The sequence below is a fragment of the Epinephelus fuscoguttatus genome, linkage group LG10, assembly GCF_011397635.1.
Source record: "Epinephelus fuscoguttatus linkage group LG10, E.fuscoguttatus.final_Chr_v1".
NCBI classification, from domain to species: Eukaryota; Metazoa; Chordata; class Actinopteri; order Perciformes; family Serranidae; genus Epinephelus; species Epinephelus fuscoguttatus.
In genome coordinates this window covers 27,923,896-27,939,459 of record NC_064761.1, presented here as the reverse complement: position 1 = coordinate 27,939,459, position 15,564 = coordinate 27,923,896, and the positions used below count along the sequence as shown (strand labels likewise).

General features: G+C 42.1%; 1 protein-coding gene across 6 annotated transcripts in view; it reads left to right on the top strand.

Moving 5' to 3' along the window:
- elavl4 (ELAV like neuron-specific RNA binding protein 4) overlaps positions 1–15,564 on the top strand; it is a 106,145-nt gene that overhangs the window by 65,579 nt on the left and 25,002 nt on the right. For all 6 annotated transcript variants that reach the window (XM_049587381.1, XM_049587384.1, XM_049587380.1 and 3 more), the window contains 2 exons: positions 517–620; positions 8,138–8,291. In XM_049587381.1, the coding sequence (XP_049443338.1) occupies positions 517–620; positions 8,138–8,291 (258 nt within the window). The remainder of the gene's footprint in view (positions 1–516; positions 621–8,137; positions 8,292–15,564) is intronic.

Here is a 15,564-nt window from a genome sequence, read left to right as displayed (position 1 = left end):
ACACCGAGAATCTCAGCGCTGCGGGCAGGAGTCACTGTGATCTTGTCAGTCGTGATGAAGAGATGTTGGAAAGGATTTTTCGAGGAAAAGATGTATGATATCCAAGAGGGTGTGTGGGGATAGGAGACGGCCTGGGTTTCAGTTTAGGAAGGACAAAGGCGCCAGGGATCAAACTGTGGTCAAGGAATCACACTGCCACATTACTGAGTCGTCTAAATGTCACTTGTAACCTTTTTTGCCAGAGACTATCAACAATTTCAAAAACACAATACAAAAAGCATGAAAGAGAGAGAAGAAATATGAGTCAGTGTGAAATATGCTACAGATTTTGAAAGTGTTTCTCATCTAACGAGGGCTGTCTCTGTCTCCTTTCAAATCTTGAAGTATGGATGATGGGTATTAATTAAGATTTTTCCTTGTCGTCAGTGAGCAAATTGAAGAACAAACAAATTGAACAGAGATAACATTTTAAAAGCTTTTCTCTCTCTCTCTCTCTCTCTCTCTCTCGTATTTCAGGACAGAGTCTGGGCTACGGCTTTGTCAACTACATTGATCCAAAGGACGCAGAGAAAGCCATCAACACGTTAAATGGACTCAGACTTCAGACCAAAACGATCAAGGTAACTGACACATGTACAGACAAACAAGTCTAATTACAACACACAATATTTTTCAGCAACTAAACATCTGACAAGTATTACCGCAAAACGTAAACATGAATTTCATACGATTTTATAAAGTTGTGGATGTCATGCTAAACTTAACTTATAAGCCTGCTTTCTTCTTGCTCAAAGCCCTTTTAGATAGTGAGGCTGTTAGTAAATGAGATGGGGGGGGGCAAGATGGGATTAACATGCACAAGCATCAGAGAAACAGACCATTCAAATCAAAGAGACACATTAAAATGCTTGCAACTATGGCTGATATGCTAATTACTCTCTAAATGTCAGAACGTAAAGGTGAAATTATATATATCTCTGAGTGAAAGGGAAGAAACACGTCAATCATCACGTTTTGCAAAATAATTGAGGGCTCTGTTATTGCATTTTAATGGCATGACTAATGTGCAGTGTTGTTGGTATTTGTCAGGTTAAACAGATACATCAATGCCAACTTTGCGCTGTCCCTCCTCCAAACGTGTTTTAACGACTAAAAATTAAACCTTACAAGCAGTTGTTTTTGCCGTTGTTTAACATCAACACATCAGTCTTCCCGCCGAGCTTGTTTTCTCCTCTCTCGTATCCTCCACTGTCGTCCCTTCCGTGCCTGCCGATATGTTGTTGCTTTAAGCTGGGCAGTAATCTGTTGCTCCGTAGTAATCCCTGGATTCTCGCTTTCTGTCATCTGATCTAATCTAATCTAATCTAATAGGATAGGATTATCCTGTAGCTGTGAATAGGGAATCCCTGGGAGAATCCCGCTATTCCCCCCGGACAATGTGCGCTGCCTGGCCTGGCCTTGGTTCAAACAGCATCTCGCCTCTAGTCTAACTTGTGCCACAGAAAAAACAGACCAATAGAGAGTAGTATATGATGTGTGTGTGATGTGCTTTCTGCATGTGTTGTATACGTGAATATGTGTGTACATTTTGGCTTGTTTGAGGCAGGATTTGTGGTAGTGTGATGTGTTTATGGTCGGTGGATCAGTGTTTGTGGGTGTGCATTAGTTGTCCACGTGCATGATTTGGTCATTGCAACCTACAGTTTCAGCAAAGCAGGGCTCTCACTGAGCAACAATTACACGTGTGTGTATGACCCAAAAGACTGGGTGCACTTGCTTGTGTATGCACTGTTCTCAATAATATGACAGCCTACATGGAAACTTAAGGGGACAGATCAGATTTTTGGAGTGCTGTTGTATGAGTCACTTATCCATAGCCGGTGTAATACATACATTACATAGTTTGGAGAAGCAGGCATTAGTGCTGCCACTTAAGCTAACCAATGTACTGCTGTGGTGGGGGGGCAGCAGCAAAACATATTTTAACTCGCTTAAAAAAGACCCACTGGTTTAGGTGTACACGATATTTAGAATATTTTTACTGATTTACCTTGTCGTCACAGAGCCCTTTTCCAATGAAGAACTGTGCTCTCTTCGAGCCACCAGACTCCTTTGACAGAAACTGTCATTTTACCTCACAGAACACGGGAGCTGCTGGTGTTCTGCTGCCTTTATCGTGTAGTTTATTTATGTTATTGTGTGACTTTGGTAAATGCAAACTAACACTTTCAACCCCCCAAAGTCACACAATAACAAAAACTAACTAACTGACGGCAATACACCAGCAGTTCGTGTGTTCTGTGAGGTAAAATTACTGTATTTGTCAATGGAGTTTGGCTCTGATTGTGTGCTGGCTGCCATCTACTGTCCGTAATACAATAGATGACAATGACAATAGATAAGAACATCAAAGAACCCTACTTAAAAATATCCAAACTATCCCTTTAATTGAAAGTACTGTAGGGGGTTTTAAATGTACAGCCCAGAAGAGGTTGAATGTCATTTACGTAGCAGGAAATTCATGAGGTCTTTATTGAGTGTTGCAGTTTTAGTTCACAGATTTTCACTCTCACACTCTCATGACACAAGAGGTTGCCTCAAGTTGTTCCTGACATAAAGGCGGTCCTCGTAATGACAGAAGACATCTCTGCATCTGGCGCTATCGCTCTTTCACACTTCATTTCCTTCCTCCCACTACCCTCTTTCCTTGCTTTCTCTCTCCACAACAGACTGAAATACCCTAAAGGTAACAAGGTAAATTAAAAGGCAGCACGGTAATTCTAAAATTAAGTTTGGCGCTCTTTCATGTCACACCCTTCCCACTCTCTGCCACTACACTTGTGAGGAAATGCTTGGCCCAGAGATTCACATGCTCTCGGGCGATGTGTGTCTCTGTAGTGTCTTTGAGTTGGTTTCGCTGCCGCGGCGTCCTCCACCATGACACCTCAGATTTTGTCAGCGATGGCTGCGATGCTGCTTTCCTTCCGAGGTGTGAGGGGAAGCAGCATGCCAAAGGTGAGAAGAGCTCACAGTGACATGCATGCACATAATCTCGCACACTTTTTCGAACTTTCCTGCACACACACACACACACACACTCACAGGCACACACACTCTCCTGTTTCACACGCGCAGCACACCACACTTGTACACAATACCGCTCACAGCTTGAGGAGGTGTTGATGGATTAGACATCTGGAGTTGGCTGACAAGGAGAGAAAATGAGGGAGAGCTGCACAGAGAAGAAAAGAGGAGCAAAAAGCGGCAGAATCTGGAAGAGAGAGAAAGGTTTAGTGAGGCAGCGTGCAGGAAGGAAGCAGAAGGAAAAAGATCCAGGCGGCGAAGGAGAGAGATGCAGAGAGGAAGAGGAAGACAGAGGAGCCGAGCAGAGAGGCCAAAGAGAGAAGACGTGTGAAAGAAAAGTGAGACATGGGGAAAGCCAGCTGTTCCCAATCCCATTCTCCCACCGTTAGAGTTCAGCAGGATTTCCATGCTGTTGCTCAAGGATATGACTGCATATCCACCATATTTGCCTGACTTTAACCTTATTTGATGGCTTATGTCTCCACATGTCAGAGGTAATGAAAGTAGTGCAAGGGAAAGCTGCTCCAGTCAGCAGCAGTAGTAACGGGATTTACGCAACTTTCGCTCGAGCAGAATCGGGTCTGCACATGAGGATGTTGGGGACAACGTTTGACAAGTGAAAGTTCACTGGTAGAGAGCTGCTGCCGGGAACCGCACAGCACACTAGAACCAGTTATCCAGTCCTCACCATTTGCATCATTAGAGATGACATTCATACACAGTATACTCCAGGTAGAAGAATGTGAATGACTGGAAAAGAGCATTGAAAGCTGTACGCATGATTATAGGCATGTGCATGAGGATAAGTGTTTCTGTACGTGTGTGGAAATGAGGGGGAGGAGCAGCGTGTGACAGCAGGAGAAATTGTGTGGGTGAGTGCGTGAGGAAGTCTTTTTGCTCCCTCTCTCTGACATTGCTGTCCAGGAGAGGATTGCAAGAGCAAGACTGTAATAGAATTTATGTGCATGTGTGTTTTTGTATGTTTATGGTTGCACGTGGTTTTACAGTGCATAGTATGTAAGAATGCATGATTTACTTCAAGTATAGTGCAAACCGCTCAGAGTGATCACTGCTACAGAGATAAACTGCTCATATGGATCAAAAAGCCAGACAAAATCATCCCTAAACAAATGCTGTTTAAAGGTCCAGTGTATAGGATTCAGCAGGATATATTGGCAGAAGTGGAATATAATATAATAAGTATGTTTTGTGTGTGTGTGTGTGTGTGTGTGTGTATGTGTATAATCACCTGAAAATAAAAAATTATTGTGTTTTTGTTACCTTAGAATGAGCCATTTATATCTACATAGGGAGCGGGTCCTTCTTTATGGAGATCACCATGTTGCACCACCATGTTGCTACAGTAGCCCAGAATGGACCAAACACTGGTTCCTCATAGGTCTATTCATGTTATCGCATTGGCTATCGTAGTTAGAAGCCCCTCCGCAACAAGCAGCATCGGAAGAATGCACATTTTTAAATATGAAATTGCTTTATTCTGTGTTTTCACCAGTTTTAATCACCTGGTCTGTTTGTTTTGGAGGGGAAGAGACTGTGGATGATTCGGCTCCCGGTAAAAACCTCTTGAACATCTGGGTTTCAAGTTATCAGAAATAAAGCGAGCACACATTAGCAGGTGCTAGGCTAACGGCCCGTCTCCAATATGCCAAACAGCGTCCAAGAAACACTTGTTTGTAATGTAAAACTGCTTTATTCAGTGTTTTTACTTGCTTAAATCACCAGGTCTGTTTGTTTTAGAGGGGAGGAGACCTCTGTGGATAATTTAACTCAGACTCTGAAATATTGTTAGCACACGAGGCCCGTCTGTGATGTTCCTGTGTAGTGGAAATACCGATTTTTACCAGTTTATAATCACCTCGTCCGTTTTGTTTGGAAAGGAGGAGAGCTCTGCGGATCGTCTCACGTTAAAAATCTCCTGAACAATGGAAACTGAAAGAATTTTAATCGGGAGAAGTTTCAGATGCTTTAAATCTGCAGTCCTCACAGCTAGACGCCACCAAATCTCCCTAAAGTCTTTAATTCCATTGGCCCATCTATCGTATCCATGATCAATCTCTGCCTGTCAACTGGCTCAGTTCCTTCCCAACTGAAACATGCTGTTGTGCAGCCGTTGCTGAAAAAAACAAATCTTGACTCTTCCCTCCTAAAAATCTACAGGCCTATCTCCAAGCTACCTCTTCTCTCCAAACTCCTGGAAAAAACTGTTGCTGGGCAGCTCTCTTCACTGATAGATTCACATATGCTGTATGACACCTTTCAGTCCGGTTTTCAGAAGCTGCACTCCATTGAAACAGCCTTGGTTAAAGTTACTAATGATATCCTGATGGCGGCGGATGATGGGAAATGCTCTCTCTTCGTTGTACTAGATCTCAGTTCAGCTTTTGATACAGTTGATCACAAGATCCTCTTGAGCAGGTTGTACCATTATGGTATCTCTGGGTCTGCATTAGACTTTTTAAAATCATATCTGACTGATAGGAGTTTTTCTGTGTCTGTGGGTCAGTTCATGTCTGTCCTGGCACCTTTGTCATGTGGTGTCCCGCAGGGTTCTGTCCTCGGTCCTATGTTATTTGCCCTCTATATGTTGCCTCTAGGTCGCATTATTGACAGATTCGAAGGCATTTCCTATCATTTCTATGCAGATGACATTCAACTGTACTGTTCATTTTTACCTGAAGAGGTTCACAAACTATCTAATTTACTTGATTGTCTGGAGGCCATAAAAATCTGGATGTCAGACAACTTCCTCCAACTTAATAATGAAAAGACAGAAACCCTAATTGTTGCCCCAGACATTGTAATCTCAAACGTGAAGTCTTGTATCGGGTCTTTAACCAATTGTGTCCAACGCAGACTTCGTAATTTAGGTGTCATATTCTATCTATCATTTGATAATCACGTCAGCCTACTCACCCGATCTTGTTTCTCACAACTTAGGAACATTGCCAAATTAAGGTCAGTTGTGTCCAAAGCTGAATTGGAAATGATCATTCATGCTTTTATTAGCTCTCGCTTAGACTATGCCAATGCACTTTTTACCTGTTTGAATAAATCCTCTCTGGCCTGTCTCCAAACTATCCAAAATGCTGCTGCTCGGCTTTTAACCCGTAGCAATAAGAGGGCTCATATCACTCCAATCCTGTCCTCCTTGCACTGACTTCCAGTAGAATTCCGAATCAACTTTAAAGTATTGCTCCTTACTTTTAAAGCCCTACATGGTCTAGCCCCTGCATACATCACAGACCTCCTTCAACCTCACACTCCTTGTCGCACTCTAAAATCCTCGGATCAGTTCCTACTGTCAGTTCCACATACTTGTTTCGTCACTCGTGGAGACCGAGCTTTCCAAGCGGTTGCTCCCAAACTTTGGAATGCCCTCCCCTTTTCATTGCGATCCGCAGCGTCATGTGACACTTTTAAAAAACAACTGAAAACACTGCTCTTTAGCCAGGCCTTTGGTTAACTAACTCCTTTTACCCCATCAATCTCTTACTATTTTTCTTTTATCTAATGTTTTATTTACATTTTGCACTTTGCAGACACCTTCTCTTTTGCCTTGCTTTGTTTTTAATGCTTTGTTTTGTGCTTTGTTTTTAATGTTGTGTTATATTGTTGTACTTGCTTTGTCTACTGGAAAGCACTTTGTGATCTAGTATCTGTGAAAGGTGCTATATAAATAAACTTTACTTACTTACTTACTTACTTACTAAATGTTCCACACTGCTCCTTTAAATTATTTGCTCGTAGTAATCAAGTACTCACAGTGTTTGTTTTGGATGTTTTCATACATTACAACATATGAAAAAAAAAACATTTAAAGCTACAGCAATCCTTTTATATTCATGTATTTATGTGTGTTTTACTTTACTCCCAATATATTTTGCCTCACAGTAACTTATCTGCTTCCAATCATGCAACCAAATCATGAAGGAAATAGAAAGTAAAAATGTTGTCTCCTCAAAGCTTATGACAGACTGCAAAAACAAGCCAACAAGATGCAGCACGGAAACAACAAGACACAGTCATGGCTGCTAGTGATGGAGACAGAAAAAGAATGCGCACAGGAAAAACACCTGTGGTTGAAGCCACCCTCGTCAAGCAGACTGATAATGACCGCCCACGTAATGACTGTTTGAAACAGTGTGCTGTACAGTAACAGTCAATACAATTCAGTAAACAGCAAAGCGTATGACTCTATATTCATGTAATGGATAAACAAATGTCAATTAGATCGTAATCTGTATGAGAGATAAACAAAAAGGACATAGTCTGTTATAATAATCATCTGTTTATAGTGATCAGTTTGACCTGGACAGATGTGATCACTGACGGTGGTTTCCAATGTACTAAACTCGCAGGACAGATGCTCTGTGTTAGAGAGTGTGTTAAAGGTTTTACTCCCACTGCACACCACCTTAATAAAACCAAACTGTGAAATCCACTCTGCGGGATTTGCAAGAATAAATGGCACTTGGTGAAAATCTTAAAAGGCTTTTGGTTACTTATTATGAGGCTTGTGTGTTAATTAAAAAGCTTGCTGAAAAAAAGACATCTGCAAACATATTAACTCTAAGTCAGTATTGTGAAATCAATATGGTGAATGAAGAAACTTTTTGGTCAGAGTCCTAATACTATTAATCCTGTTCCCCCGGGTACCTGAGCCATCCTTTCAAAGTAAAACACCTGTGGTTTCTACTCAAGGGAACAAAGTTTCCTCTGCCTCCCCCGGCAAACGACTCAAGTGTTATCTCTCCAGTGTTCTAAGCAGCTAAATCTTTTCCTGACAACGATAATCCCCACGGCAAGGTGTGCTAAGAAAACACAGTCACATTTTACTCCCTGTGGATCCAGTGACCCGCACCCCTGCCCATCCAAAACACACACACACACACACACACTCATACAAAATTCTTGTTCCTCTCGTTCTTTAATCTTGTTTAGATTTAAACCCCCCAGGATGTTAATGGGTAATAAAGTACTGGAGCCCTAATTTATTTATACAAGCCCTAAGACTCTGTATCTTCTCCCACAGGTGTCATATGCACGACCCAGCTCAGCCTCCATCCGTGACGCCAACCTGTATGTGAGCGGCCTGCCCAAGACTATGACTCAGAAGGAGCTGGAGCAGCTCTTCTCCCAGTACGGACGCATCATCACCTCCCGCATCCTCGTCGACCAGGTCACAGGTATCCATGGGGCAGCGCCTCCTCTCTCTTAACACAGACACAAAGCTCACACACATGTATGTGTACATCAATACACTGTGTGTGTGATTTACTCAAGCCATTCATGAGCACACTTAGACTGATTATTTTAGATATTTTGAAAATAATTACGCTTTGTTAAATATTTTATGTACTGTATGGATACATCCATCACTATTGGTAAATTTGCAACTGCTTTTCAGAAGGATAGATAAAACCACTTGCTGCAGTTTTGAAACTGCTTCCAGAATCCTTAAATACTTAAACACACATCTCAATAAATAAATAACCAGTGTGTTGCACGATACAGAAGATTTTTTTTTATTTTTTATTTTTTTTTTTTAACCTATTGCTGAAGTAGCTACATATTTCCTTCAGCCAAACAAAGATGGCATCTGGAAGTGACATATTTCTCTGCGCTTGTCTGTGCTGAAACTGTAAAATAGCAAACTCAAGTGTAACAGTACAGTAAGTCTGCAGTTTATTGTAGCACCATGTGTCAGTCACATCCACTTGTAATGTGTTGATTTTACGTAGTACTGGACCACACCCTCTTTCTTACTCCTGTGCATAGTGTAGTTAGATGAGCATGGAAAGCTTGAAATGTGACAAAAAATGACGTGCTGAAAACATTTGCTGTGTGTGTTAAGACATAATGATACATTGAAGAGAGGCAGAAGTAGTGGAACAAAGGATATCCAACATCTGTGTGCAGGGAAAGACCTGAGTCAACCAATATATAAAATTAATATGTACCAGCATTGGAAAAATATTCACTCTAATGTTACAAAAACAAATCTGTTTCAGCCACAACATGTCTTGCCTACTGACTCGCTGACCTCTAAGCAAATTTTCTGACCATGGCGGCCACAGCTGACGGCGCCATCGTAAAAACAGTGATTACATGAGAGACACAAGCCGCGTAATATACATGCTCAATTACACATTCCGCTACATCCAAAACACAAGAATGAATCACATCAGTCCATTGTGTTGCAGAAGAAACCCTCCAGCGTGTCTCTTAGATCCATTTCAGGGGTTGTGTGTGTGCCTACAGGCTGCACCCTGCTCCAGTGTTATGTGCAGTGTGTACTGATGAAGCAGAAAGGGAGCAGCATGCTGTAAGCCACACTCATTTGCCTAAGCAGAATAAATCACTGCTGGCGGTGAAGTGCACGCCTGTCTATACACACTGAGCAGAGGAGGAGAGGGAGCGAGAGGAGAGGGGGAAGCGGAGGAAGGGAAAACAAAGGAGAGGAGAAAAGGAGACAGGGTGTAGTGCACGAGACAGAGGCAGAGAAAATGGAAAGAAAAGCGAGCAGCACAGGGCGTAGATGAGCACAGACGTGGGAAGGAGAGGAAATGAGAAGAGAGAGGAAGCGAAGGGAGAGCTAGGGAGGGGGGGCAGCGGAAGGGAAAGGTGGGGGGGGGGGGGATGGGGCTATTTCTACCCTCATCAACACATGTGTAGATGAAGTGGGCACATCTCCTGTGGATCTGTCTTTACTAACGGACCTGTCATGCCACCGTGCTACTTAGACCCAGGGGACTCCTTACAAACCAACATAGTCACGCAACACACAGCACGGCCACAGGAAACATATGTGTTCAACGACAGCCACATGCACATCTGATTTTCAGACCCCCAGCTCAGTACACAAGCCGTGAATGGAAAAAAGAATTCAACACAGGTGGTGCTGGTCACAGGAAGGCAAGACTTTGATGCATAGGTTGGGCTCAGAAGAGACTGAATAATTCATTGTGTTCATTCTTGACTGGCACGAGGTCAGTTTTAAAGTGGAGCATTGTCACGAGCATGTCCAGACAGAGTGCTGCAGCGGTTCACTTCCATTTTGTGGTGTCACAGTATTGGAATTGCTAAATTCTGTGCAATGCCTTGAAAAATATTGATATTCAATACAACAACCGCGAGTAGCACAGAACAGCAGAATGACTGTAGTGAACATTGATAATAATTAACACTTTTTTACATTAATGAAAATAATATTCTTCTTGCAGTAGTGCACACGTTCAAGAGCCTCTTAGACTGTCACACATTCAAAATGCAATAAAGTGCAAGTAAAAAACAAAATAAAACCATGCCACAAAAGCCTATGCAACTGGAGTGAATGAGACGAGTGACAAGAAGACGGCACTGTGAGACAGTGAGAGGAGGCGGAGCTATGGGGGTACTGCAGCAGTGTGTGTCAACTAGTAGGATCAATAGTATCAATACTGAGGAAAATGAGTATTGAAACCGTTTCAGATATTCAGAATCAATATGTATTGATAAATTGACATTTTTGACAACACTTCTACCAATGGGAATAATAAGAGCATTTTTAAAGGGTTTCTCTACAGTACAATGCCACATTTTGATGTACCTTCCAAATATTACCACGTGGCTTCTAAAACCAAATTAATCTAAATTGACGCACCTATCCAGCTTCTTTCATGTAACGGTCCTAGTGAAAAGTGCTATTGGCTTGTCTTTTTTGCCAAGTGATGCCACTTTGAATAGTGTGCAAATGTTGGGCCCAATCCCAATACAACCTTTGCCCCTTCCACTTAGGCTACATCCCTCTGTTTTGCACATTCACATCTAGGGTAGGGTGTCCTAGGTCAAAGTGATACCCTTCCAAACTGAGATTTTTTTTAGAGGCACACTTCAAAGCAAGTTGTATGAGAAATCATCAGCAACAAAAAATGTATTTTCCTTGTTAATAAGGATTTAAAAGCTATGATAACCATGGTATTTTCTCAGTTTTATGTAATTTTTGTGTTTTACGGTTCTTTCAGTTCTAACAAGCATGGCAAAAGAAATCACTAGCATTCCAATGTCTTAGTAGCTAACTAGCAGGCTAGCTTAGGTTGCATTGTCTTTGCTGATTTGTTCATTACAGTGCCACATTTTGACTTACCTTCATGTTGCATTTGTCCACTTTGATTGCAGATGACGCCGCAAATGTAATGTAAATCCAGCAGGAAAGTTGCTGCACTAGTTACAGCTCATTTAATATGAGTGCAGACTGCTAATGTTAGCCTACAGAGCACCGCTCGTGGCCTGGCAATGAAGTAGTGTTCTTTTATTTGATGACTTGTTGATTGATTTACAGCGTGAAAGTTAAGTTGTGGTCGAATCGCGATTGTCCTTACAACCGCAGAAGGATGCCTGTAGCCCACACAAGAGAACTCACCACTGCAGAAGTAGGCATATCTGCAGTTTCTGGTAATAAAATGAGGGGGTTTAAAATATGAAATGGGACTGAGCCTGGCTTCAAGCTAACAGAAAATCTTTAGACTAAATACTGGATTTAATTACAGCTATCATAACAAGACACAGTTTTTCTCCTGTAGCATGTAGACAGTGGATCACTGGTCAATACACTGTTATATACATAGAGCAGGAGGTGTTAAACACTGTGAGTCTGCTAACACCCTCGGCTACATTAATTGCTGTCCTCACTAGCACCCGACCTACTGTACCTGCTTTAAAACGGAAATACACAAAGATCCACTTGTATATGCGCGCACACACACAGAAACAATGATAATAATAAGAGATGTTCTGCAAGGTGTCTCCAGAGGGTTAAGGATCAGCAGGAGAAATGTTAATGATCAATTAGATGTTAGAGTTGCTGGTGATTAAAAACATGGAGGACTTTAGAAGGGCCCTGAGAGTAGTATGCCGACATCATTGACTCATCTTTTTCTTCTCTTGGTTACTGTACAGGCATACGCACACGAGACATACACACCCACACACATACACACACTCACTGCCATTAGGAGAGAAATGGGCTGCAAATTAAAACTCTCCTGTGACTGCCAAAAATGTAAGTACAGAACAAGAAAGGAGAGGCAGAGGAAAAAGGGAGACACAAATAGATTTGTGTCAGACTGGATTGTGGTCCAGAAAGTGGTGCAGTGTCCAGATAGTCACCCTGAGGACGTCCTAATGTCAATTTTGTTCCGGTGATGCTGATAAAAGTCCCCGGAGAAGAAGACAGTAGGCTCATTGAGATGAACTGCACCTCGCTTGGAAAGTGGACAAGATCAGGCAGCAGACAAAAAGCTGCAGTCAAGTCAGACAGTTTCCAGCAGCCCTCTAAGACTATACAGGAAGTTGCAGAGATATTTACATCCTGTTAGATCCATCTGTAGTTCGCGGACCACATTATAACCTTCATGACTATAATTATCAGCCACACAAGATCTGTGTGTTAACACATTAAACCTTCATTGCTCATGAGACAAATAGCTGACAATCTAGCATTGGATTTTCCTCAAAACATGGCATTTGTGGTCAAAACTGAGAGCCAATCAGGTCTCTGATCAGGCGACAGCTAAGTGTTTCCCATCATGCCTTGGGTCTTGCAATCGGTGGACAGCAACTGAGGCACCTGGCTCTAAAAACTGTGTCCACCATGATCTTGTGAGGGTATCGCTGCTGATGGCTGCATGATGTCAGAGCAAGTTGGGATCAGGTTGGACACAAATCTAACCAGCATGCGTTGGCTCATCTCGAACGTGCCTTACAGCTACAGTTTGTGTGGTTTGTGATGTTTAAAACCTAAATCTTCTTGAATTTAGAGACATACTGTGTTGTTGATATGACATCATTATCATGTGGTGCCTTGAAGTCCTGTCACAGGTCATCAGTGAGTCACCAGTGTCCCCATATTTATTGAATTAGAGACCTAATCAGTGCCTGAAATCCAATTCACTCAATGATTCACTGTTTCTACTGAAGAGGGAACTGATTTGAGACACACCCTTACATTGTCCGCAGAAATATAGCAGGCTGTGATGCAAATACCAAAATACATAGAACCAGCAATGCTACATAAAGTTGTTGAAGTAACTGATGTTCTCCAGTGACCATCGGCAGATGGGCTGATGATCCCCAGCTCCTGCTCTGCTAAATTGGGAACATGAAGTCTGTTCTCTAAATGACCTCCTCATCAACAGGATGCACCCTGCAGTCACTCTTCTGTTCATAAATAAAGGAACTTTAAAAACATCACTGTTAGCATCATTCACAGTCAGAGGCAGCAGAAACAAAATCCACTAAAACTGCCAAATTGCCCCAGAGACTCAGAGAGCGAACGCAGCATCGACTTGACAAGGATATCTTGCCATGCCTTCCTCTCTCCCTCGCCCTCCTCTCTCCCTTCCTCTGTCTATCGATTCCTTCTGAATGGATAAGCATATTTTGTCTCTTTATCTGTGCAAATAGTGCTGGCCCGATTCCCTCTCCTTACTTTCTTTCTAACCTTCAGGGACGGCAGCCAGGCCGTGATCTCGTGCTCTGACTGCTGGTTTAGGCTAGCCTCTATTTGAAACAGATATAATATCAGAGACAGCTCTGGATCGATAGTTGGCTATTCCTAGTTCTTCATCCCGGACCTGTATGCGAGCAGAGGTCAATGCTTACCTGATCAATGCCTGCAAATACAATCGATCCACATACTTGGCTTCTACAAACGCTCTCGTCTCTGATGTGAAACTAAATTGCTGCTCAGTGTGTGTAAGGATTGGCTGTGAAAAGGCTGATGCCGAGTTCCCTTCATGTGGGATGGAAGGTAGCAATGGGAAAGATTCCCATGGCAACAAGTCGCAAGCATTCATGGCATCATGCAACTCAAGATGGTGATTGCCAGTGTTACTAATAACCAGTGTGTTTTGCACACTGAATGAATAATTATCTGGCATTGAGCAGTTGTATGACAGGCAAGTTGTTCCTGATCAAAATAGCATTAAATTAAGGTTCAGTTACCTTGAAATTTTGCTGGCATGAGACGTCCATGTTTGAGAGCTTTTCAGACACTTTGGTATTATTTGTTGCCAAGTTGTGTTCTGTATACTGGAGCTCTCAGGGGCAAAAAAAAGGTCAAGACTCCCTCCCTGTAGACAAGAAACATTACATGATATTCCACAGAAGTTTAAAGCACAAACATGCAGCTTTCCAAATGAGCAGCCAGAAGCACATGATGTGCCTTTTAAAGCCGAATTCATGTTTATGGAGGTATTGAAAGTCCGTTGGTATCGTGTTTGGTGTGCTCAACATCGCACGTTTATTTGAACTCCGTGATCAACACAGGAACAGTTACTGACTCTGTTGGAGGCTATAAAAACGTTATTATGTTTACATGCAACAATAATGGCACTGCTGACAAAACTGCCTGAAGATTACTTGCTTTGTGACTCACCCCTGTAAAATTTAACCAAAGCTATTTTAGTTTAGTGCAACTGAGACGCCACTTCTGCCAGATAACTTGGAAGGAAAGCCAGAAAGTACACACAGCTGTTGTCCCTTAGAATTTGCTATTTTTAGATTGAGGAGAGAAAGATAAACTGATTGGAGTGAAAAGTGTCCCCAGGAAGTTATAATTGACGGGTTTGAAGTGAGTTGGTTGGTGGACATTTGTTACAGTATTCAGCAGCAGCCTTTTGCTGGATGCATATGCTTACATAGTGTGTGTATGTGTGTGTGTTACTGTGCATAATAAGACAGCACTTTGACTGATTTTTTATACGGGCTGCAGATTGGACACCCATATTTGTCCTACTTTTATTTTGTTTTCCCATCCAAATTAGCGTGTAGATGCTTTTTTTTTTTTCAAACACGGAAAAACCCACTAAAAATATGCAATTAACTCTTTTTCCTTTGCCAGTAGATGAGTATGCCTTCTGTTTGTCTTGCTGATGTGCGATGTTCAACGTCACAAAAGCGCCGGAAAACAGCAAACTGTAAAAATCAGCATGGAAGCCAGTGAAAGTCAGTCCGTCAGTCAGGAGACAGGGATTGAAGAGAGTTAAAAAATGTTAAAAAAAGACTGCTACTTATTGCAGAACTGGTCTGATTTACCTCTAATTGAGTATTTCATCTTATCTAGCCTTAGAAAGGACATGATATCACTCAGCCATTGAGAGCTGGAGGGAGCTTTAGTAGACTTCCAATGGAGAAGATGGCGTCTTGCCAGTACGGAAGTGAAAGCTAGGACTTCTTATTGTTGGGAAATGTATCGGTTATGGTCCTCAGGAAACCCAAAAATGGCAATATGGGGAGAGACATTTATAGTTATTGAGAAGATTTTTGACGTAGTGTGGAAGTAGTTCTGCCAAAAACAGGATAATAATGGACAAGGAGAAACATATAGGATATATCGGAATGATGTTTGAGTGCTGCGTGGATGGAGACGAACAGAATTTGTGGCTAAGATGACAAAGTGTCACAGAAGTTATAGTATTC